General features: G+C 40.5%; 4 protein-coding genes across 4 annotated transcripts; all 4 read right to left on the bottom strand.

Moving 5' to 3' along the window:
• Positions 1–334: 334 nt before the first annotated feature.
• Positions 335–6735, bottom strand: agmat (agmatine ureohydrolase (agmatinase)). The gene is made up of 7 exons (XM_053643222.1): positions 4368–6735; positions 2572–2771; positions 2233–2281; positions 1912–2107; positions 1230–1409; positions 930–1014; positions 335–820 (listed from the first exon to the last, which is right to left on the bottom strand). Exons 1-7 carry the CDS (start codon positions 4640–4642, stop codon positions 747–749), a joined length of 1059 nt encoding a protein of 352 aa, XP_053499197.1. The 5' UTR covers positions 4643–6735; the 3' UTR covers positions 335–746.
• A 111-nt stretch (positions 6736–6846) lies between these two features.
• On the bottom strand, positions 6847–11101 carry pink1 (PTEN induced kinase 1). Its single transcript, XM_053643221.1, has 8 exons — positions 10548–11101; positions 9883–10155; positions 9671–9774; positions 9272–9454; positions 8798–8961; positions 8168–8295; positions 7527–7757; positions 6847–7436 (listed from the first exon to the last, which is right to left on the bottom strand). The coding sequence occupies exons 1-8, from the start codon at positions 10902–10904 to the stop codon at positions 7182–7184; spliced, it is 1695 nt and encodes a 564-aa protein (XP_053499196.1). The 5' UTR covers positions 10905–11101; the 3' UTR covers positions 6847–7181.
• Positions 11102–12887: 1786 nt separating this feature from the next.
• cdaa (cytidine deaminase a) lies at positions 12888–16650 on the bottom strand. The gene is made up of 4 exons (XM_053643224.1): positions 16467–16650; positions 13688–13799; positions 13533–13590; positions 12888–13387 (listed from the first exon to the last, which is right to left on the bottom strand). Exons 1-4 carry the CDS (start codon positions 16597–16599, stop codon positions 13268–13270), a joined length of 423 nt encoding a protein of 140 aa, XP_053499199.1. The 5' UTR covers positions 16600–16650; the 3' UTR covers positions 12888–13267.
• A 103-nt stretch (positions 16651–16753) lies between these two features.
• On the bottom strand, positions 16754–24139 carry LOC128619219 (trypsin). Its single transcript, XM_053643223.1, has 6 exons — positions 23480–24139; positions 23108–23173; positions 22626–22776; positions 21308–21449; positions 20343–20600; positions 16754–19679 (listed from the first exon to the last, which is right to left on the bottom strand). The coding sequence occupies exons 1-6, from the start codon at positions 23538–23540 to the stop codon at positions 19521–19523; spliced, it is 837 nt and encodes a 278-aa protein (XP_053499198.1). The 5' UTR covers positions 23541–24139; the 3' UTR covers positions 16754–19520.
• Positions 24140–25421: the final 1282 nt, after the last annotated feature.

Here is a 25421-nt window from a genome sequence, read left to right as displayed (position 1 = left end):
TGTTATGAATCAACCTGGAATTGGACGTGTGTCTATATTGTCTCAACACACATCCTGTGAAGAGGACGGTTTGAGTGGCCAAAAAATCTCCAAGGATCACAGCTGGAGAATTGCAGAAGTTAGTTGTGTCTTGGGGTCAGAAAGTCTCCAAAATTACAATCTGAAGTCACCTATATCACCACAAGCTGTTTGGAAGGGTTTCAAGAAAAAAGCCTCTACTCTCATCCAAAAACAAACTCGAGTGTCTTCAGTTTGCCAGACACTACTGGAACTTCAAATGAGATCGGGTTCTATGGTCAGAGATTTTTGGAAATAAACACCATTTTAGTTTAGATTGCTTTTGTCTTGACTTTATTTACATATGTGACCTTGAATCCGAAAAGAATCAGATTACATTACTTTCATATTGTGATACTTGGATTACGTTACTGATTACATTAAAAATTAATTTGTAACTGAATACATTTTTAAAGTAACCCTCCCAACCCTGCAAGTCTTTAGAGATTCCCATGCAATTTGTTACTGCAAAGCCAAAAAAACAACAACAACAAAAAAACCCCACCCCCACATAAAGTGACTTGAATTTCATAACAACACGTTCATTAATGGCACAACTCATTGCAATGACTCATCATTTAAGTGCTCACGTGGCCTGCGGGACCAAAAAGTGCTACAGCATAAACAGAAATCAGTTTTTATGATCCTTAAAACCGAATTATTCAGTCACTGTAAACATTTCTTCGTAATCAGTAGTGTTTTGTCTTTGGAAGGACACAAAGCATTTCAAAAAGCAGGTTGGCGGCAGTCAGAGCAGTGTTTCCTGTAAATGGAAAAGTTTTTTTTTTTAATGCAGCAAAAATGTAACACAATTCAGAATAAAAGATCAGAACTCTTAGCTGTTCATCATAAAAATTCGTAGACTGTGTTACCCGTAGTGTCGTACGGTGGGGAAACCTCCACCAAGTCACAGCCAACGAGATTCAAACCTCGACATCCACGAACGATCTCCAGTCCCTGAACACACACATGCAGCTTGTCATATTAACAAGAAACCTCAAACAAAATAAGCAAAGCTCTTCATCCTGAAGACTTCCCCATGTTGGAAAACAAAGTTGAAAGTTGAAGCTTTACCTCTGACTTACAAAAAGCTGACACTGGAGACTCCTTCCATCAATGTTCCATAAATGGTTTCAATGTGAAAAGATTCAGTATATTAGTCACTGCGTTACCTGAATAGGTGTGAGGCCTGCGATCTCAGGTGTTCCAGTGCCTGGAGCAAACGCAGGATCCAAAGCGTCGATATCGAAACTGAGGTAAACAGGCCCTTTACCCATTTGGGCCCGAACCTCCGTCATGAGTGGCACCAGAGATTTGTACCAACACTCCTCCACCCGCACTACACGGAAACCCTGCAGAGAAGATTTCCTGCTTTCAGCATGTATATGTACCTGGTGTGGGAAATTATCCACACAGGGGCAGCAACTCAAATCATACGTCTCAAGTTGCAGACCAAAAGAAAACCCTCTGAGTCATCATAACTATTGGCCATCCATTTTCTGTACCACTTATCTTACACAAGATTGCTGGAGCCCTGGAGCTTATCCTGGGGAACACAAGGCGGTGGACACCCTGGACGGGGTGCCAACTCATCGCAGGGCACAATCACACAAACATTCACACACTACGGATGATTTGGAAATGCCAATCAACCTACAACGCAAGTCTTTGGACTGGGGGAGGAAACCGGAGTACCTGGAGGAAACCCCCAAAGCACGTGGAGAACATGCACATAGGGCAGTGGTGCGGATCAAACCCCTTATTGCCAAAAGATACTTAAAAAATCTTACAGCGCCCCCTGGTGACTTGGGGGGGTGGATAATCGCTCGTCATTACTATTTCCAGAAGTCAGACCTGTTCTCTGCTCCACGCATAGGCGTCGGGCGTATAGGCAGTGCCTCGGAGGCCAATCTGAACCACACGTTTACAGTCGAGCAGTCCCTCCTCCACACAGCGCCTGAACGGTGTGCCGTGAGTGATCTTCTCCCCCAGGGACATATCACCCGTGTCAGCATGAGCATCCACATGGACCAGACCCACCGGACCATGTCTGATACAAACGAATCAACATGAGTTAAGAAAAGCCACGTGGATAATGTTTTAACTCCCATTTCCACATGAAAAGTATTATTGTCAAGACACCTAACGATACATATAGACATTATTCCTGCCTACCTTTCTGCCACGGCCTGTAGAATCGGGTACGCGATTGTGTGATCGCCCCCTGTGAACGCAAACAGAGTTTCAGTCCTGCAATGCAGAGGTTAAAGTTCCACAAACAGCTTACTGACATGACCGCAAATCATTGATTGGCCTCTTGTATCTGCTGGTAAAATACATGAACATGGTTAATCATTATCGAAGACGCGTCTGAGCTGCAGACGATGAAAGTTCAGTCAGTCTGCAACGGGTTGAACGAAGTTTTTCATTATTTTGCCTCAGGCTATTGCATGAACCATACATTTTTGTCTTTCCTTAAAAAATTAGGATCCTCTTGATCAGAGCGGAACTCACCCAGCGTAAGCGGTATGCAGCCTGTAGCCACCACTTTGCGATAAGCCTCGCGAATCCGTCTGCAGGCGTCCTTTAGGTCATACAAGTTCACGTTGACGTCACCAATATCTGCAACCATCATGGACTCATAGGGTGCAGCTCCCGTGCCACTGTAGTTCCTCAGCATGAACGATTCGGCTCTGATCTGCCGAGGGCCAAACCTGGCAACAGAGCATTTCACATTATTCACTGCAAGTGAACATTTGAATCCATACTTGTAATGACTATACCGTATGGTGCAGGATGCCCAACATGTAGCTCTACTGATGAACCTATTGGACGTGTAGTCAGTCCCTCCAGGATTTCGTGATCGGAGAAACGAACGCAAAATCAAGGAAACTCCAGAGCTCGAAATTACTGCATATGACGTGTCATGTGACGAACCTTCGGCCTAAGACTCACCCCTTCGATTCAAGTGCGTCGAGTACAGCTAAAAGGTTTTGTTTACCAACAAACATCGAAAAACAATTTTGCGCGATTACAGTTTCATCGATTCAAGTAGTTTTCCGCAAAAAAAAAAAAAAAATATCTGCAGCAAAAATCAAGCAATTTTGACTGCAACAATCGCAAAATAAACTTTGCTAAATCCTGTATGGACTGTGTAGTGCAGTATGGAGGGTTGTATTTGACTCCACACACCCACTTAACTCAGAATTTGTAATGCTTCCATCTGGAAGAAGGTATAAGGTCGCAACATATCTTAGAAATGTGTATAAACATTCCTTTATACCAGAGGAAGGGTAAGCAACTATGTTGTATTGTGTATGCGTATAATTGTGGCGTTTTTTTTTTTTTTTTGTCTCTGAGAAGCCAAAGAAGAATTTCCACATTGGCGGACAATAAAGTTAAATCAATCAATCAAATCGATCAATGGCAGCTGCTTGGCTGGAACGGAAATCTGCAGCAACATTGGTGCTTGGTGGATAACTGACTAGTATGCAAAAGTCCTGCGTATTCCATCACATCAGAACAGATTCAGCAAGACATTTAAACAGAGCTAGTTCTATTTCACCCTTCGTAAGGGATACCTACTTGCAAGTCCAAAGACATGCATTGCATGCTGATTGGTATTTCCAAATTGTCCGTAGTGTCCGTAGTGTGTGTGTGATTGTGCCCTGTGATGGGTTGGCACCCCATCCAGGGTGTCCCCCGCCTTGTGCCCCAAGTTCCCTGGGATAGGCTCCAGGCTTCCCTCGACCCTGTGTAGGATAAGCAGTATGGGAAATGGATAGATAGATGTGATGGATTCTTCTCAGATCGTACGGACGTCGAACCATGTACACCATCTTGTGACTAATTCGAACTCAAGCTCTAAGCGGCTCGCTAGTCACAAACACTCATGTCCAGCAATGCCTGATAAGGTATATCAAGAAGCCCGAAAATCAGACTGAGTTCTCTCCTAGTTGAATTAAAGACCTGGTGGCAGGTGACAGGTCAGCTTATGATGATGAAACCATATAATTGAGAGGCTCATGTCCTTTAACCAAGTCCTTGCAAGCCTTCACTCCAGTTTCACTTCAAATGTTTTTTTGTTTTTTAACATAATATAATTGTTTATTAATTAATGTTGAGAGGGGCACTTTTAAATAATTTAGAAAAAGGGGAGGGGCTCGAGCCTCCAGAGCCCCTCCTTCTGCGTTGTGCTTAGAACTATTCTGCACGTGCGGCAGGTTTTCGCGTCATGAGCTTACAGTGCATGCTTTCTGAAAGGTGAAATCTGAGAAAATGAGAGTCAAGAGTGATATGCATGAGCAAACCTGGTTCCAGGTCGGTTGGAGGTCCCGGTGTCGATGGGTACTCCGATGAAGGCTGCGTCCAGACCCTCGGCTGTGTCCTGATACGGTAACTTGGCCATGGTGGCGATTCCTGACACGCGCGCGACAAACTCGCTGCTCGGAGGAACATTGTATGTTTTGCTGGACATCAGTCTGCTTGGGGTGATCACATTCCCATTCCCACTCACCCCGACCGTCTGACCCCGCAGGAACGCCACGCACTCTCTCAGCTGGCGGATCTTCATGAAGTGAAGCATGTTAATCAGACTGCACTTTGCACGCGCGAGAGATTACCTGCGTTTCCCTTGTTCTTTCCTTTTTAAACGCTCCGATGTTCCTGTCCTGCCTGTAGTGCTGTAAAAACTTCTGCTGCAAAACCGAGCTGAACTTTTGCACTCCTGTAACAAGATCCCAGCGCGAGAGACAGGTGCCTTTCCTCCCCCTGGTGTTCATGGGAAATGTATTTCATTCATCCTGTAAACGCTCCAACTCTATAGTCATTACCTGCCTAACTGCTTTTGCATGGGCTGTAGAGGAAAATAATCAACGACGGCGTGCTGTCATGTGGCCCGACTTCCTATCTTCCTATTTCCACCCATAGGATGTTTATTTTCCTATAACCCCTGCTTAAAAAAGAAAGAGAGAGAGAAAAAAAAAACCCAACAGAAACCCTCATCGACTTTGCAATGGTTTTAATGGACACTGTAATGCTTCCTGTGGGACTCTAAGGGTAATTTGTCACCTTTTATTGGTGACATTATGTCTAGTGGATACCATTAACGACCTACATCCGTAATACATCCTGCTATGGTTTTAATGGTTAACAGTTGATGGTTTGTAATGGTATTTGTATTGAAAACCATTAGAGTCTCTGTGATGGTTTCTATTGTTTTGTTTTGGGGGGTTTATTTAATCAGGAACAGCATGTCCCGACCCAAGGTGTTTTATTCCTCTTACACAACAGCAATTTAGAGAACGATGACAATGTTTCGTTTATTAAAGAGCATCATATTTTGATCTGTTTTATAGTAGTGGAACGTCCACGAAACAAATTAGTTTGTGTTCACGGTATGTTCTAGAAGCTTTAAACAGTCGTTCCATCACCATCATCCGTGTTTCCTCTCTTCAAGTTAACAATGAAGTAAACCCTTACAGCTTGTTATGTAACCGAGAAACTACAAAGCACAGAGTCTGCTATCCTGAGGAGTGTTCCAGAAAGCAGGTTATGCGACTAAAAATGGCTGACTGGCACACGCTGGGCCTGTCGAGAAAATGCCTTAAAGGTACTGCAGAAAGTCTTTGTGTTATGCAACTATGCAGCTGTTGAAAAAAAAATGTCAGACAGCAATCCACCTGATCCAGCTGCAAGCGATGCTCTAATGTTGTTTCAGTTTACGCTTTGCTTGGAGGTGGCCACACCAGTGTTTCAGGAGACTGCTGTTGCATCAGATGCTCTTCAGCTGATGTAAAGATGTGGATCTGGCAGTGTCATACAGTGATGGAAGGAGTCTTTAAAAGGCTTCAGGACCTCAGGTTGTGTTTGGAAAAAGCAAAGGAGCAGGCTGAGGCTGCTGGAATTGAGGTTCCTGACAGAATACCTGGTGAGACAAGACCCAGAAAAATACCTGCAAGGTGTAAGTACAGTTCCAAGTCAACAGGAGAAGACCATCACCCTGAGAATTTGTTGGAGTTCTACCAAACAAGGGTATACAGCACCTTTTTGGATACCATTACTCAAGAGATGGTCAGACGATTCAAAGGAAAGGAGAATAAGTAAACAACCTTGAGGCCCATTACCAAGTGTGGAGTTAGGACCGCAGGAAAGGAGGACAGATATAAAGGAGGGGAGTTTTGGTCAGAGGAAGAAAAAGGAAAACTCCGTCAGAGTGAAACTTATATAAAATAAATAAAAAAAAAACAGCTAACTGATCCTACACCACAATTATAAAACAGCTATGAGCAGAAGTAATTAATTGTGTCAAAGAGGCTGAATTGTTGTGGGTTTTTGTTTTTTTTTTTTTAAGGAAAAAAGGTAAAACCACACCTAAGATGAGCTTGTTAGCTCAGAAAGGTATAAAAATGCCTGTTTGTAATTGCATAATTTAGACTTGTCTGCAGAGGTCTCACTTTATTTGTCTTGAATAACGTTTAATTTCTTTTGATATCCGTAACTCCTCGTCTCTGGAAGTTTTTTTTTTTAAAACTTTGGTTGGAGAGAATGTTCCACAACAGTGCTCTCTTCATCTTCATCCTCCAGTGCAAATTACTAATGATGTTTGGTCTGGCAAACAGAAACAATACCAGCCCTTTGGGCTTGAACACCTAATTAGAACGTGCGTACTAATAATAAAAAATATAAATGATGTTCTCTCTAAAATATTTAAGCATGGAATTATTTCTTCGTAAATATTTGTATTATTTTAACGTTTGAGGCGAGATTAATGCTGAGATGACACGAAAGGAGTTTAAAAGGAGTGTGGCGTTTGTTTATTTCATGTGATGTAATGGTCAAGAACTAAACTGTCTGTTTAACAGAAACGTACCTGTATGTGTTCTTGCAATTACTTAAAAATGAGTAATACGTTGTTGACACTCCGTGCGTATTTCCACACTGGTTCGTTTACATCCTATGTAGAGACTACGTCAAACGGGAAACCCATGAAGAGCAGCGAAAAAGTGCACGTGCCGTTACTTTAACAATCACAATCAGAAGAACAAACTCAGATTGCATTGCATCCACAGTGTTAATGCTCAGGAAATTACAGTCTCTGTGCTTTTCTCAACGTAGCTCGGACGCTAACGCTGTCGTCCGTACGTGAGGTATCCCGCTGCCATGCGGAGCTCCTCTAGATCCAGGCTGGCGAGGAATTCTCTCTGGAGCTCTGCCTCCACTGAGGCACTGACCCTAAAACCTTTAAGGAGAACCACAGCTGAGTGACACAGCAGCCAGTCGGCCATCTTCCCCATGCTGGCAGGGTTCAGGCTGGCTAGTGCGCGTTTGCCCCACAGGCCGAGGTGCAGGATGTTGGCAGCCACACGTGCAGCCGGGCGCTAAAAGTCAGAAGCGTAAAAAATAGCGTTCTGACTAATATCAAAGATGGTCACCAAAGACAGTATGCTGGTCGAAGGATGAACGCGTACCTTGTTAGGGTTCCTGCGCAGAAGCAGCCTCACCACCAGGTGCACATGCGAGGGCACGTTGGCACCTAGAAGGGGCAGCTGTTTCTCGTGATAGCTGCGGCTTTCCAAGCCTGTGGCGCTGTAAAACGGGTTCGGCTGACCGAAGATCTCATAACCGATGGCTCCGACTGCCCACGCGTCTGCCTTACTGTAATCGATCTCCACGCCGGGGCCAGGCTCGGCTGTAGCCACCTGCGTAAATTTGTCAAATTAGACACGTTTCGTATTAGATATAAAGCAGCAGTTTGTGTTTTTTCCTCTGGTCTACAGGGTGAATTGCAGCTGCAAACCACCAGCTGTGCTGAATACCTCGAGAGTTACCTTTTAAGAAAGGCTGATAGATATAAACGAGGATTTATAATAGTTCAAATTCTTTTTAAAATCATATGATTAAACATTTGATGTATTTAATGAAAAACACCATTGCTGCTGTATCCTGTAAATTATCAGCGTGCTTAAATAATTACACATCATAATCATGTTCGATGCTGGAATTACATCAGTAAAATTCTCCGTTCTCCTAATACATTCGATCCGAGATGAGATTTGTTCAAGTGATCCAATGTCTACGAAGGGAAATGGGACGGAAAATAGCCCTGTACCTCAGGTGCCATGAGGCAGGAGTTCCCTCCTCTGTACACATAGCGGCTGTTGAAGGGCAGTTTCAGTCCTAAACCTTCATCTGCCAGGCAGCAGCCGAAGTCAGTGATGACCAACCTGGGGCAGCCCGCTTCAGGACAGCAATATTACAGTCAGAATAAAACACATCACATCAAAGTTCTTATATTTACACTCCATGTTTTGTTAGGAGAAGTGTATAGAGTAGAGGTCGGACGGTGGATCGGTTTTGTGGATTAATCGGTACAAGAGCGGCCTCTAGAGGCGAAATAAAAACTATCGCTGACAAATTTTGTTGTGTTATTTGAAGTGTTTTTTAAACTCATTTTAGAAGTCTCTGTTTTTATTTGTTATTTGGAGTGTTATTTTTGGTTCCGTTTGGATGTATATCCTTTATTTACTTTAATAGTGATTAATAGTTCATATATATTAATATTTGTATATTTATTTCATTTTTTAAAAATACAGAACATTTTCATGGTACAGTCAGTACTGCTTATTTTTGTAACAAAATTCGGCAATATTTTACTTTGAGTGTTATGTTTTCGTTCAGAATCAGTTGGGGATTTTTTTTTAATCGGTAAAATCCACTTTTAATCAGTAAAAGTACTAACCGGAATCAAACTCCAGCAGGATGTTATCGGATTTGAGGTCTCTGTGGGCGATACCCTGCCTGCACAGGTGATCCACACCCTCCAGCAACTGCAGAAGCATCATGGAGCCATGTATGGAGCTTGGCACACACACCTGGAGGTACTGCTGCAGGGTACACGGGTAACTGCAGCACAACAATGTTCAGAGCTGAATATACACCGGGTGACAGAGAATGTGTTCATTTTATACGATATTCATTATATGATGCTTTACGTTAACATTAAGCCAAATAAGGTAATGTAAAACTGAACCACTGTTGTAGTTATGCTTTACACACTATTTAACTGAATGTACACATGACTATGGATGTCATGACCGTAAATATGATTTGTTTTTAGAATCTGCCAGAACATAGTTTCATGTCTGCATGGAAAATGAGGATTGGGAAAGAACGTTCGACCTATGTTCCAGGTGTGGCCATTTTGGTCTCTTACTTCTTCATGACCAGAAAGAGCGTGTGGTTGTTGCCCAGGCCGGCGGGGTTGAGTCTGGCAGGCAGGGCAGCGGGGTACTCGTCCAAAGCATTAGGCAGAAGCGGCACCTCAGCCGTGAAGGCCCGGTACACTCGGATCACGTTGGGGTGGGCCGTCACTCTCTTGGGCGTTTTCCCAAAATGACTGCAAACAGAGTGCATTAAGTTAAACCTACTTGGCAAAAACAAACAAACAAACAAAAAAAAACCCTTCATGTTAAAGGTGCAATTTGTACTTTCAGTGAAAATGAAACTGTTTTCAATGCAAGTGTATTTTCCAACATAAACAGCAGCTCTTAAAATAACAAACTGCCCCTTTAAAGCAGTTTTCTGGGACACCATCATGCCTAAACAGACTCACCCACTCAGGACAAGCTCTCCTTTTTCTTTCCTCAAAGCCTGAGGACTCGCAGGGACCAGCTCTTGGGACATGGCATTAAGGATTGCCTCGCTAGAAGAACCTGCCTGCAATGCAATTACAAAAAAAAAAAGGTAAGAATAAAATAAAAATAAATAAGCAGCTCATTTACTGTTGCACTACAGTGAATATTTCATAGTGCTGATGGAACATACCCCAATATTCCACATCATTTTCACAGCCAGGGGGTAGCTGTGTGAACTGGGGAACGTCACAGGTGCTCTGACATCACTTTCGTCTTCGTTTTGTTTCAGTTCCACCAGGGAGCACTTGCTGTTTGTCCCAAGGGGTGCAAACGGCGCCGCAGCCTCGTAGACAGCAGCGTTGCAGCCTTTTCCTATCTGCTTCCCGATCACATAATCCTCCAGTTTATATCCAGACAAGAATGGTTTTACAGGACTCTGAAACCTCTTCTTCGTGAATAACGCCTTTAGGTCAGTGGATGTAACAACAATAAATCAGTTCATTAATGGAGAAACGTCTTTATATCATCCAAGTGTCTGTTTTATCTTGTTTTGTCCTAGAGTTAGTGAGTTGTCTCTTTGACTGCCATTTATTGCTCAATTTGATCTATTTGAATCCATTTGGGGGGGGGTTTAATCAATCAGAAGCCTGAAACGAATAAACTAGTGATGTATTGTTTGGCAGTACTGCTACTCAAAATCTTTGTAAATGATCCTTTAACGTATAAAACACTTAGAAATATTAGAACTGCACCTTTAATGGTTTTAGCCGGTGATGAACAAGATGGTTGTTGGATGTTATATAATGATGTTACCTGGATATATAACAATATTATCTGGATATATAATAATATTACCTGGATTTCCTGGCATGTCGCTGCGCTCCTTCGGTCTTCGTCCAGCTGTTGATCGATCAACCCCAAACCGACACCGAAAGCCAGAAAAACGGCTCTATTTCTCGGAGAGCCGCCTCCGATCAGCCTCCTGAAGCCGGAGGACTGGAGCTGGGCGGCGAGGCCGCTGAGGGACGTGCGGTAATACCGGTAGCGGGCAGGCAAGAAAGTCCGCGGCTGAACGGTGCGGCCTGGTTGACTCACCCGCAGGCGCTCACCTCGGAACTTCGCTGCAATTCGGCCCGCAGGTTTTAGGATTCCGAGCTGGAAAAGCGACCTGCCCAACTCCAGCCCACGATTCAGAACATGTTTAACCGACATGACTGACCTAAATGTATCGGAAATTATTAAACCAAACTCTTCGTTCGCCCTGACAGTTCCGACACGTCAAGGACAATGTTTACCTGATTCCTATTGGCTGAAAGGGCGCATGTTCAATCACGTGACACCTGCCGCAGTGTCGCTTTAGGTTTTGTCAGACATGTAAACACCTTAATGACATTATTTACGTCGTGTGAGAGTTTTCACCGCATTTTGCGACAGGACACGACCACACACAGCAATGCTCAACATTTTACGGTGAACAAGAGAGTTCGGCTGCGTTCCAAACCGCATACTTGCCTACGATAGGCCTGTAGTGGGGAAAAATACATGTATCTCGGCTACTATATAGAAGGTAAGTACGCGGTTTGGGACGCGGCCCACGGCTTCAAGCAGTTGTCTATTTGTACGTACAGCATGACAGATAATTAACTGCACTTAAAGCGTTCGTAAAAAAAAGTAAATAAAAACACCCAGAACTGTACATGGTACCATAACGAAGATGAACTGTATGTTGATACGTGAAATTCTGGCGGGACGTCGGACGGCGTGGCGCGGTGACGTAATGACGTGTGCCGTTAATCTAATTATGTTCTATAACTTGTAAAACGGGAACATGACAGGAGTATTCTAAAAGTGACTCATGTAAACACCTTAATCACATTATTATCTTACTCAGAGTAAGGTCAATAATTAGATTACTGCTGTCCATGTAAATAGTCTGTAATACACGTCGATAATGCAACTAAAACAGGAGTACTCCAAACGTCTTAATTCGATTAGTGTTTACTTCGAGTATGACCTTAATCAGATTAAGGTAATTAAAAATTGCTGTTTACATGGCAGTTTCTTAATCAAAGTATCATCTTAATCGGGTTAAGAGTTGATTATTGTTCTCCATGTAAACGCACTGACTAAGTGTGTTACACAGACAGGTGACTCCACAAGATGGTGTCCTCTGGTATCTGGCACTAAGATGTTAGCAGCAGGTCCTTTAAATCCTGTAAGTTCTGAGGTGGGGCCTCTATAGATCGGACTTGTTTGTCCAGCACGTCCCACATATTCTCGATCGGATCAAATTTTGAGGCAACACCCTGAACTCTTTGTCATGTTCTGCAAACCGTTCCTGAACAACTTTTGCAGCGTCCCAGGGCACATTATCCTAATGAAAGTGGGCACAGTCATTAGGGAATACCGTACATGAATGGGGTGTACTTTTAGGTAGGTGGCACGTGTCAAAGTAACATCCACATGTATGCCCAAGGACCCAAGGTTTCCCAGCAGAACATTGCCCAGAGCATCGCACTGCCTCTGCCGACTTGCCTTCTTCCCACAGTGCATCCTGGTGCCATCTCTTCCTCAGGTAGGTAAGCGATGCACACACACCCGACCGTCCACATGATGTAAAAGAAAATGTGATTCATCAGACCAGCCCACATTCTTCCAGTTCCGATGCTCATGTTCTGACACCTTTCTATCATGGCCAGCATTAACTTCAGGAGTAGCTCTTCTGTGGGATTGGACCACTCGCCCTAGCCTTTGCTCCCCAGTGAGCCTTGGGTGCCCATGTCCCTGTCGCCGGTTCACCGGTTGTCCTTCCTTGGACCACTTTTGGTAGGTACTAACCACTGCACACCGGGAACACCCCACAAGACCTGCCGTTTTGGAGATGCTCTGACCCGGTCATCTAGCCTTCACAATTTGCTCCTTGTCAAAGTCGCTCAGATCCTCACACTTGCCCATTTTTCCTGCTTCCAACACATCAACTGTTCACTTGCTACCTACTATACCCCTCCCCTTGACGGGTGTCATTCTAAGGAGATAATTAGATTCTAATAAGAAAAATACAGTTGTGTCTAACGAGATTCTAGCACACACACCCATATATATATATATATATATATATATATATATATATATATAATCATCCTTACATTATCAACAATTATATATTTTCCTTTGTTTTTTTTTTTTAAGTGGGTTGATACTACAGAAATGATAACATATTAGGATGAGCACACTAATGTAAACATGTGATATTTGAATTCCAGCTGGAGCTATTGTTAGAGCTGCTGTTGTAGATAATTAAACAACACTTTCTGACCAATCAAAACAAAGAATTCAGCAGTATACTGTAAAAAAATGTAGTATAAAAGTTGATGTATTCAGCATTTGGCAAGGAATAAAACTTCTTAACACTTTCTTAAATAATCTTTCCTTTATTTTAGTACCACTGAATGGTCACATCAAGGTCTGTACATTTCAGCAAGCATTAGTCTTATAAATATAATAATATATAAGCCTATATACGGTCAACATTTTCAACATTTTCAACTGCCAGCATATTTGTTCAGTCAGATAATCTAATGGCTATTCTTCAGCAAGTCTTCAGGACCAAATGACTCAGGAAGGAGGTCCTTCACAGTCATCTTTATGAAAGAGCCGTCTGGTTTTGACAAATAAACTTCCCATTGCAGACCAAACTGCAAAAGAAACAAAAGCTTTGACACACAGTGATAGAATTTGAAAAACAAATCAAGTCAGTATGCAGGGTTGCTTTATTCAAGAAGCAATATGGTCAGTCTACCGCATCATAAAAAAGAAAAAAACAACAAAAAAACAACTAACCTCCCTCATAAACTGTCTGCAGCCACCACATGGTGAGATAAAATTATCCTCCATGTCACTATGAAAAAAATAACATTAATATGAATAAAATAATCCACAACATATAAAAATATAATTTACAAATAACTGAAAAAGTCAGTATTATTTATTAGAACCTGGCTATAGCAATGGCCTTGAACTCTCGATGTCCTGCTGACACAGCTTTGGAGATGGCAACTCTCTCAGCGCAGATACCAAGAGTGAGGCAAGCGTTTTCTACATTACATCCTGTATGAGGAACAAGCAAAACATATCTAACTCATTAAAGTAACAATTTATGAAAAATAACAATTACTGAAATTTCCACTAATGTCAGATCAGACAAAATATACAGTATTTGGCGTCGAGTGGCTTTCTTATTTGATTTTTTTAGCATTGTGTTGGAATAATAAGACTAACAGCTATAACCAAAGTTAACTATCCAGTTATTGTCATACCATTTCCTAAAATTATCACACACTAGTATCAAAATGAAGAAAATTTCCTCTCTCATAGCAGGACAAATGTGGTTTAGTTTATGCACACGTGGTCATTAGCAAATGTATTGCAGGCCCAAAGTGTGATAAACAATTATTTTGGAAGTGCTGCATGCAACACTTTCCAAAAAAGTTGGGACAGGGGTAATTTAGGACTAATAGCGATGTGACAAGTTGAAATAAGAAGGTGATGTGAAACAGGTGAGGCAATCGCCTAATCATAGTATTTAAGAAGCCTCCAAAAAAGCCTAGTTCTTCAAGAGCAGTGATGGGTCGAGGCTCTGCAATCTGCCAACAGATGTGTCAGTGAATAATCCAACACTTTGAGAACAACATTCCCCAAAGACAAATGGGTAGGATTTGTGGCATTTCACCTTCTACAGTGCACAATATAATTAAAAGATTCAAGGAATCCGGTCAAATCTATGTGCGTAAAGGGCAAGACTGAAAACCACTTCTGAATGTGCATGAAATGATTCTTTTTTTTTCTTTTTTTTTTTTGCATTTGCCATACTGTCCAAACTTTTTTGTAACCAGGGTTGTATAATCTCGTGAAACCATGTGACATTTGTTGTATTTGCAATTTTCCATTGGCACTGATTTTATGTCCTCAGCTGTTCTCTTACAGTAGAGCCAGTGTTTGCCTCACAGACTCGAAACAGCAAGAATAATTTAAGCCACAGCTGTGTTGATCATTAACATCAAACATTTTGTGTTTAAAACTTCCTTGTAGGAAACACTACAAAAAGCCTCATGCACTAGAATGAAAATTAATCCAATGTTATTATTAATATTATATGTAGTATTAGTAGTAGCAGCAGCAGCAGCAGCAGTATTAGTTATAGCAGTACTATTACTAGTAGCACTATTAGTAGAAGTAGTTGTAATAAGTACTAGGTAGTAGTATTAACAGCAGTAGATGTGGTCATAGTAATAGTGCTAATAATAGTAGTAGTAGAAGTACTATTAATAGTAATAATGTTAGCAGCAGCAGTAGTAGTTATAGTAGTAGTTTTAGTAATAATAGTAGTAATGGTAGCTGGAGTAGTAGATGTAGTAGTAGCAGCAGTAGTAGAAGCAGTTTTAGTAGTAGTAGTAGTAGTAGCAGTAGCTGTAGTAGTAGATGTAGTAGCAGTAGTAGTAGTTATAGTATTAGTAGTAACAGTAGTAGTAGTAGTTATAGTAGTTTTAGTAACAGTAGTAGTAGTAACAGTTGTAGTAGAAGTTATAGTAGTTTTAGTAACAGTAGTAGTAGTAGTTATAGTAATAGTAGTAACAGTACCGTAATTTCCGGACTATAAGCCGCGACTTTTTTCACACGCTTTGAACACTGTGGCTTAAACAATGATGCGGCTAATTTATGGATTTTTACGGGCTAACGAGCTTCATGCCGCCAAAACATTTAGCCTCGTCACATCAGACCAATGAAATTACCGAACAGGTCACAGTGGACCAATGGAACTGTTCGAATTAAATCAAACGCACTCACACTAAATTCTTCAGATCAGTCATTTTGCGCTTCATGCACACACCCTCATCATGGAAAACACACGAAGAAATGCATATGATGCAACTTTCAAGTTAAAGGCGATCGATCTGGCTGTCGAAGAAGGAAATAGCATGCGAAGAGCACCTTTTGCTCAAGTCTGCCAGTGGATCCTAACAGCGTGGAGCAGTGTCAAAAAATCTACAATCACCAACGGGTTTCGAAAGGCTGGACTGCTGCGTGATGAAGAGGACAGCACAAGCTCAAGGGTGAATTTGCCTCGAGACGTAAGTGACATTGAGAGCGACAACGAAAGAGAGACTGAGGAAGTGTGTGACGAAATACCGGTAATTCTGTGGCTGTTCAATTCCAACACCGAAGATGGCGACTTTAGTGGTTTTAGTGCGCAGGAGGAAGATGAAGATAGCGATCAATGACTTTTCCTAGTAGGCAACTGTATATTTTTTTTTAACTAGCCGTGTTACAGGCACTGTTCAGAAAAAAGCATTTACGGTACGTATTTAATTAAAAGTTTAAAAAAAGCTTTCTGTGTAACATCTTTCTGTGTAAATATCTCATGTTACAACGTGGACACCTGCGGCTTATAGACAAGTGCGGCCTATATATGTACAATTTTTTTTTTCTTTTTAAAGTTAGTGGGTGCGGCTTATATTCAGGTGCGCTCAATAGTCCGAAAATTACGGTAGTAGTAGTAGTAGTAGTAGTAGTAGTAGTAGTTATAGTAGTTTCAGTAACTTCACTTTAGTAATTTCACTTCAGTGAAAAAAGATTGAATGACTTGAGCCCTGAAGACATTAGATAACAGTTATCATAAAGAAGTTCCATCATAAACAGTTTTGTCCTACAATACTTCACTGAACTCATTTAGTTGATCAGTGATGAATGAACCTCTAAAGTGTAAAGTCTCCTTACCGGTAAAGACTGTTCCATCGTGTGTGAGTAGAGCTGCTCCTACTCTGAACTTGCTGTACGGAGAGTAGGCAAATTCTTTCGCTTCATGAGATGTGATAATTAAAACCTCTGGACTGCTGTTGATTTTAGCCATTATAATGACGTCCAGTGAAAGTATCCAGTGCAAGGGTTCCTGCTCCAGCACACTCCAGGCTCAACTGAAAGTGTTTGTGTGTGTGTGAACGTATGCACGTGTCTGTGTGTGTGTGGGCGTATGCATGTGTGTGCGTGTGTGTGTGCGTGCATGCATGCATGCAGACAATGTAATGATTACAAGAATTGCAATGTCACATTTCTCTGTGGATGTTGAAACAGTTTGATGTTTGACTACATAATGGCATCTCGTCAAACATGCCTTTATAAGTTATACACACCTAATAATATTGGTGGTTAAATAGTGGCCATTTAGAAATTACAGTACAAAATCCGTATAAATAACTAGACACATGGCAGAGAAAGACTCAAGAAAAGCTTGTTAGCTGACTTGAGTTAATTATCATAAGGTCACTCACATTTGCGAACAAGGTCCGACAGAGGCTGTACTTCCTGTGAAGAACATTATGTTTTCACAAGCTTTAACTCATCACATCCTCCACATTCCTCTCTGCATCATTGCACTCAAAGTGGAAATTATGCTATTGTGTATTGTACAGAAAAAAAAGTGTTTAACGTGTTTGTGTTAAAATTTTCTAGACTCAAAGTCAAAATTGTCTACTACAGTTAATAAATTGTGGCACAATGTGGATGGTTTTCCATAGGGAAGAACCCTGAGAAGTTCGAGTAAACACATCTGAATTTGCCAACACATCTGAGGGAAGTGTTTATACTCCCAACAGTTGTTTTTCTATTATTACTGTGTCTAAGTTGTAAAGAGACTGATGAATGTCATTATTTCAACTAAATTTCTCATCATTCCAACTTAATAACTTATTATTTCCAGATATTATGTTGTTATTTTGACTTAACAGCTAATCATTTTGGGGGTATAATCCCATTATTTTGATGTACTATCAAATTATTTCATCTTAATATTTAACACCCCACAATAATACAATAAGTGTAAATCACTGAATTTTACCTCAGATATTATATATATACATACATAGTAATTCACTTAAATCCATTTGAGTTTGACACCCGGTGAATTATATGCTTCCATATAATGGCTGACTATAGCCTGGATGTTCACCCCTCTTACCATCCTGAAGTTGATTATTTTCCAATTACATTTGTACGTTTTATAGAACGACACATGTAGTTACTTTTAATGTTGTGGAACATCCACAACACAAGTTCCTATTATCCCTTTATAGCATTATAGCAGCTATAAACACACGTTCACTCACTTATTAACTGGGCGGTTAATAAGAAAGAAAGAAAAAGTGGTGGAAAAAATGCAGTTTGTTACCAAGAAACAGTAATGAAGACTTTCTCGGAGTGGAAAACGTAAAGCTACAGTTCTACCTCTGATTGTTACAATGCTTTTACGCTGGAGACTCCTTCCAAAAATGCTCAACAATCACCTGTTTACAGAAAGCATCATTTAGTTATTAAATGACAGCAATAAAAAAAAAGTATTATTACATTTTGAGTATGTGGAACAAGCATCATAAAAGTCCTTTAGTCCTCGTTACTATAGAAACGTAACCTATTAGAACGAGTGCAATTAATATAAACCTGTGCTTTGTAGCTAGAACTATTGTCAGAGCTGTTGTTATACAAGATTAAGCACATCGTCTGACCAATCAGATTTGAGAATTCAACAGTGCTGTGGTATATATACATATATTCAACTGTACATAATACTGGTGTTTATAATATAACTGTAGATATGTCTCATTTGGCTAAAAATGGACTCTCTGTGCCAGTAAAGGTTATGATTGTTTGAATTGGATCTGGTGACTGTCTGTCATAGTTAAGGTTGTGGTTAAAAAAAAAAAAAAACTCTGATTACAATCTGATATGAGACAGTTTGCACCAAAAAAAAAAAGGTAAAAAAAAAGTGGCTCTACAAGATTACTGAGGACAGTTAAAAATGTGATTATAGATGATGGCTTTTATTAAAATGATAACAGTAGTTATATAACAGTGTTGTATTTTCGCCTGCTTGCTCAGCCTTTTACTCACAGTGAACCCACTGTGTAACTGAATCAGCACTGGGATGACCTTAATTTGGCCGATGCACGTTTATCATTAACACTCAAACAGTACACACATGTTTAAATTCTTCAGCTCAAGAAACACCATGTTAATGATTAGAAATCAGAATTATTATTACTCTTTTGCATTGATGAAAATGCACATCCTTTATGGACAGACTTTCGGGAAAGCCCTGAAGCCACAGTTATGTTAGCTTCATTCGATTTAGACTTGTCCTACAATGTTTAATTGAACTCGTTGAGTCCATCTGTGACGAGTGAGTGTAAAGAAAAAACCCCAAACGTTCCATTACTCCTACTCTAAACTTGCTGTATGGAGGGTAGGCAAATTCTCGAGCTGATTATAATGACATCCAGTGAATGTGTTCCAGCTCCCACATACTCAACATCCCATACAAAGCTTTACATGTGAATGAATGAATGTGTGTGTGTGTGTGTGTGTGTGTGTGTCCACTGAAAAGCACCACCATGACATGATTTTTCCTCCTTCAATACTTCTAAATAACACCTTTATTTATACTATTCTGAGATATAAACAATAATCAATTACAAATATTCAGCTTTATGCCAAAATTGGTATATAAAAAAAAGACATATTGTTGACAAATTAAAGCAGGCGTATGACAGATGACAGAGAAGGATTCAATTAAAATGTGCTTAGATGTTATATGATCATTAATCTAGACACTGCTGTGTCAGCAGAACTCACTAGCCTTTAATTAGTTAATGAATTATGCATGTGGATATACGCCACGGCTGTTTTCTTCCCAAGTTCAAGCTAAATTAACTTGATTCCAGCGTATTGTCTTCTACATGCAAAAAGTCTGAAACTAAAACCTTTTTCCTGATTATTTTTTTAGGACTGATTGTCACTTGTGATGATCCCAGAGATCCACTTGTTGTAGTTCCTCACTTTGGTGTAGACTCCTGGGTAGTAGGGATTGGCACAGCCTATTCCCCAGGACACGATGCCTTCCAGAAAGCCATTGCACATGAGCGGTCCCCCCGAATCACCCTGTGGAAAGCACAAATATAAATACATAGTTTTCTGCATTTAAAGATTTCATTAAGACTTTAGAGCCAGAGCATGCCACTTGATTAAAAGCATGACTTTCAGCATGTTTAACTGTGAGGAATTCACACGTACTGTAGCTAGCATAAATAGATTTAGCCATTATGCAGACTGAGTGCATTACCAGTACATTTGTTAAATAAATAAATAACCTACTATTAATATACCAAAGCTTCAAAAGACACACAAATATTTACTGTTATATGGTTACACATAGTTCATGAAGCCTGAAATAGTATATACAGTAAAATACTGTATATATATTAATTGAAACATATGATTATGGACTCTACTATGAATTGTGATCACCTCAAATAATTCCCAATTAGCTGCAATTAGAAGCTTATACAATAACTGGGGTTTACTTTACTTTAGCTATAAAAACAAGTGTAATTATTGTATCATGTGTCTGACAAAGCGTTTTGAGGATTGTTGAACGCGGACGTGCTTTACTGTAGCTAGCTATAGCAAAAAAATGGCATTATTGTGTCAAGTGTCAAGGCAGTTCCAAGGGGTCTTGGTGTACTTTAGCTATAAAATAGTCTCATTACTGTGCCATATGTCTGTCATATAATGATAGGCAAGTTAAAGTAGGGTTTGCCTTACTTGGCAAGAATCTTTGCCACCAAAGCGAGATCCGGCACATATCATGTTCTCATTGACCCTGAAGGAGTAGTAGTACTGGCAGTTGGGGATGTAGTCCACATCCACAGCACGGAGCACAGGAGACAGGTAGAAGCTGTAGATGCGTGTGACGCCCCAGCCGCTCACTGTGCAGGTGGTTCCAACATCTAGCGGAGGCGTGCTCTCATCCGGGAGGTGAGCCGGCTGGACATAGGCGTTTAGAACAGCCGGGTGGCTCAGCTGCGAAATACAGCACAATTGTAAGATACAAGCACACTTTCTATGGAGGTCCAAGCACCTTGAATTACAACAAGACACAATACAATCAGCCTTACTTCCTGCCTTTAAAGAAAAGAGGGAATAAAAAGAGACACAGTCTTCACATGCAGCTCATTTTTAGTAAATGTATAAGGAACACCATGTATTATTTTGTCATAAAGAGCACAACAGGAGCTGAGCTACAAACGAGAGGCTGATTCACAAACCTAGCTAGCTAGCTAACAACCCAGTGGTTAGTTCTTAGTAAGTAGCAAGATATGTTAACCAGTTAGTGATAATAGATAGCTAGTGTTGTATATTCAAATAAACTAAACTTTAGAAGTTTTCTGGTGAGGTGACTACCTATATAGCATTTAACACAGATGAATTTAATTTACATGGCTAAGCTAGTTTGCTAATTTAATTAACATCCTGGGGAGTGTTTAAAATGTCCATTTCTTGTGTTTCTGTTGAAGCTGACTAAATTATATTTATATGTTGAAAATCAAAATCATTGGAAAAGTGTAATTTTTAAGACTCATTTTGTCATTAGATTGCCCTTTTCCCCAATAACCCCCTGTAATTCCCACTCTGGATTTGCAGGAAATTCTGAACGAACAATCAGATCTTCAACCTTTCTGAATTAGGCTACTAGAAATAAAAGACTTACTGTATATAGCTCTGCTTACCTTCAGAAGCATGAGGTCACCATTGTATGTTTTCGGGTTGTAGGTAGGGTTGGATATGATTTTGGACACGTTGAAAACTTGCTCAGATCCGTCCTCAGCTTCCAGATTATGTGCACCCAGAACCACCTGAATGATGCTGCTCCTATCCAACAGAGAACATACCAATTGCTATGCAAAAAAACAACAACCTGTAATCTTGAAACAGATATCATTTTGGACAGCAGTTTGTGGCTATGAAGCTTGTGGAACAAAGAAAGGGCACATTCATTAACAGAGAAGTGGATTGGATAAGGCAAACAAAGTGTCCAAAGTGTCCGCAGGAGCAGGCGCGATCAGTTCAAGGGTGTCTATGGAAGTGGGCAGGACTGGTTCAAGAGTGTCTGCATTAGTGGGTGGAATTGGTCAAGAGTGTCTGCATTAGTGGGTGGGATTGGTCAAGAGGGTCTGCATTAGTGGGTGGGATTGGTCAAGAGTGTCTGCATTAGTGGGTGGGATTGGTCAAGAGTGTCTGCATTAGTGGGTGGGATTGGTCAAGAGGGTCTGCAGGAGGAGGCAGGCAGACAGAATCTTTCTGAGGGGGTAGGCAGAATTGGCCAAGATTGTCTATGGGAGTGGGTAAGATTGGTCAATCTTTCTGCAAGAGCAGGCAAGATTGGTCAAACTTTCAGCAGGTACGAGCAGGATTGGTCAAGAATATCTGCAGGAGTGGCCGGGATTGGTCAAGAATGTGTACAGGAGTGGGTGAGATTGGTCAGGTGTGTATCTGGGAGCTGGCAGGATTGGTCAAACTTTCTGCAGGAGCAGGCCAGATTGGTCAAGAATTTATGCAGGATTGGGCAGAATTGGTCAAGATTGTCTGCTGGAGCGAATGGGATTGGTCAAGAGTTTATGCAGGAGTGGGTGGGATTGGATAAAGAATGTCTGCAGGAGTTGGCAAGATTTTGGGCTTTAAAAACAGTCCTGCATACTCCACTAGAGCAAATACCTCTAATCACTGGTTGTCTTCAAAAAAAGACTGAAGACCCAACTCTTTGCAGAAAAGCCCTTGCTTAACTGAGCACCAAATACAGAAAAAAACCTCAACTTGTACTTTTGTTCTTATGCTATACATTGCTATAAGTTACTGTCTTAAATACTCTCTAACAGCTTAATGCAACAAAGGTTTTAGTTTATTGTCTTGATAGTCTTAGAATCTATCTGACCAATTTTACTAGTATGTGGATTGTAGATGTATAAGGGTGTCTGCTAAATCCTTTGGACAAGGCTGGGTGCTAGAATGTAAATGTAACAGTAACGTGAACATGACTGCAGTACTCACGGTCTCCAACAGTGGGCAGCAGACACCACCCATTGCTGGTGGATCAGTATGCCTCCACAATAGTGATTTTTCTCAAACTGAAGAGATGCTTGGTACTTGATGGAATGAGGCACGACTTCTTGGCCCCCAATGATCCTTTGGGTCAACGAGACTAATAATAATAATAATAATAATAATAATAAAAACACAAAGAAAGTTTATGTGACACCTATATGAGTTTACCATCTACTATGTACTGCAAATTATGAAGAACATGTGGAACAGCTAACATCTTCATGTCTTATCATGTAACGATTAACTTATTATAGTATATTTCCAGCTATGGACATATTTTGATCTTGAAATAATTTTGCCCACCCACTGTAATTTAGATATGATTAAAACGGTTTGCCATTTTAGGCTCTCAAAAGACTTCTTCAAAGTCAGATATACAATTTAAATTGAAGTAAAAGCAGAAAGCTGTTAAAATTTCAAATACCTACCTTGGATCATCATAGTTAGGACAAGGATCACTACTCCCCAGTCCTGAGCCATATCGTTAGCACCTGCTGCTGAACACACCAGTTAATAATAATAAAATCTAAATGTCATGCCAGCAGAAACCGTGTCATTGCATGATTTATGAAGAGAGCCATGTAGATGTGGCACTGGTGTCCGTTTGTATCCTGCATATTTCAGTGTCAGTCTGATTTATCACTCCGTGCAGTTGAATATGAAGGTTTTTGTCGGTCGAATGTAGTTCCATTACATTAAGTGATGCAGAATAAAGAGTACGTGATCCCATCATATTCCACACACAGCAATTTAATGTGACTTTTTATATAGAATTATATCACAAAAACTTAAAGACTCACCACACACAGTCGTCATCAACCGCTTAGGATACGTGCCGATAGGACTACCAGAGGTTCCCATAATGCTTTTATAATAGAACCGTGTCTTTTGTGCATAGCTTTTGTCAGCATGTTGTGTTATCTCAGAATGAACTTCAGGGATTGACCTAGTACATGACAAAGCAGAGGGGTCCCTTGGTGTCCATTGACCAATTCGGAGCTTTCTTCACTCTCACGATGTTGACTGTGCGTGTTGTTAGAGAGGATACCTCTCCACGGGAGAGATAAATGCTAAGGGAGGGCATGAAAGAGACTGAAGTAATTGTTATGGAACAGTACTGGGTGCTGCAGGTTTCAGTTACAGGGGTAAAACGACTCTTGGTGGCGCAGAGGGCAAAAGATTTTTATTGGAGTTGTTTCTTTGTACATTCACAGTTCTAAAGTCTGTTTTCTGGGCGGTGTTGCTCTAGGGTCCTCAGTTCGATCCTGAGCTTGGGTTACAGTCTGTATGAAGTCTAAGGTCTATGAGTCCACAATGCAGTCACTGCTTGGTAATAAGTCTCAAATCAGCCTTTTTATACTGGCAGAAAGAGTTCTCTCAAAACCTTTCAAAACAACCTGAGTACCCTTTGAACTTGAGTAGCCTTCTTTTGCTAATGTATGTCTCTCTCCTAAGCCATTCTTCTACTTTCTGAGGTGATGTATGATCCATGATGATCGAGAAATCACAGTTTTTAATGATGTATTATTATTATTATTATTATTATTATTATTATTATTATTATTATAGCAAATTAGCCTTCTTAGCTTGGGAGATTGTATCATTTCTAGCTTGAGTGACTGTTTTACTCTAACCTTGTGATTAATTGCGTTGGCTCTTTCTACAACTATCTTGAGATTGTTTTTGGGTCCAGACCAAAATTTGCAGTTGCAGCTGCTATTAAAATGTATACTAAAACATAAACAAGACATTTAAAAACACTCTACTTTAACAGCTAATTGATCAAAATGCCTGGTTTTATTATGTATATTATCACCATTTCGAGATGGTGAGTTGAAGAGGTCATTGCTTTAAGCTCAATGAATTAATGATGTTTAACAACACTGAGATAATGAGCTACTGTAAAACATTTAGAAATGTGCAGCTTTTTGATGAATTGTTTATTTTAATTCCCTGAACTGCCACATCTTGCCAACCTAAATCACACCATGTTTAAGTCAGATGGTGGAATGTAATATGCTTGTATCGAAACAAAAAAATACCGTAATAAAGTCCTTCGTTATTGGGGTTTATGCGCGAGATGATATATCTAAATGCTGTACAACAGTCTTACTTTACAAATAAACATAATACAATAAACCTCACCTTATCAATGATTTTATCACTTATCACTTGTCTTGTTTAAAAACAAAACAAAAAAAAACAAAAGCTTTTTCATCATTAGCCTTAGGTTATTGTAGAACGTCTTCCGTACAAGTCCCTGGAGAGTCATCTTAATCATGATGTCTCATACAAACACTGACTGTTCATATAGCACCTTCACATTTCAGGATTTTACTTCTCCTGTAGTACTCGTATACTGTTTGATCTTCTACAGGGCTGCACCCCAGTGCTACAGTGCTGAATTTTTGTGTTAGGCTACAAGCCTTAGCGATTCACACAGAGACTATCGTAGTCTGAAATATTTTATAGAGTTTACAATCACAGTCTCCTTAAATGTCTAGAAATCGGACTCCTCGCGGGAGTCTGGATAGAGACTAAAGGCTGCACGCTGGTTAGCAGGTCTTAAATCAAAAACAATATGTTTCGAGTGCTAGTGGGATTTGTTTAAAAAAATTCCTCAGAGAGCAAAAGGATTAAACACAGATAACGGTGAGTAATAAACAACAGACTCTCAGTAGCCACTATATGAAAAAAAAAGGGATGGATAACCAGGTCTTCGTGGACTGCAAAGTCGAACGA

The sequence above is a fragment of the Ictalurus furcatus genome, chromosome 15, assembly GCF_023375685.1.
Source record: "Ictalurus furcatus strain D&B chromosome 15, Billie_1.0, whole genome shotgun sequence".
Classification (NCBI taxonomy): domain Eukaryota; kingdom Metazoa; phylum Chordata; class Actinopteri; order Siluriformes; family Ictaluridae; genus Ictalurus; species Ictalurus furcatus.
The sequence above is the reverse complement of the archived record's forward strand: the minus strand, read 5'-3'. Positions and strand labels throughout refer to the sequence as shown.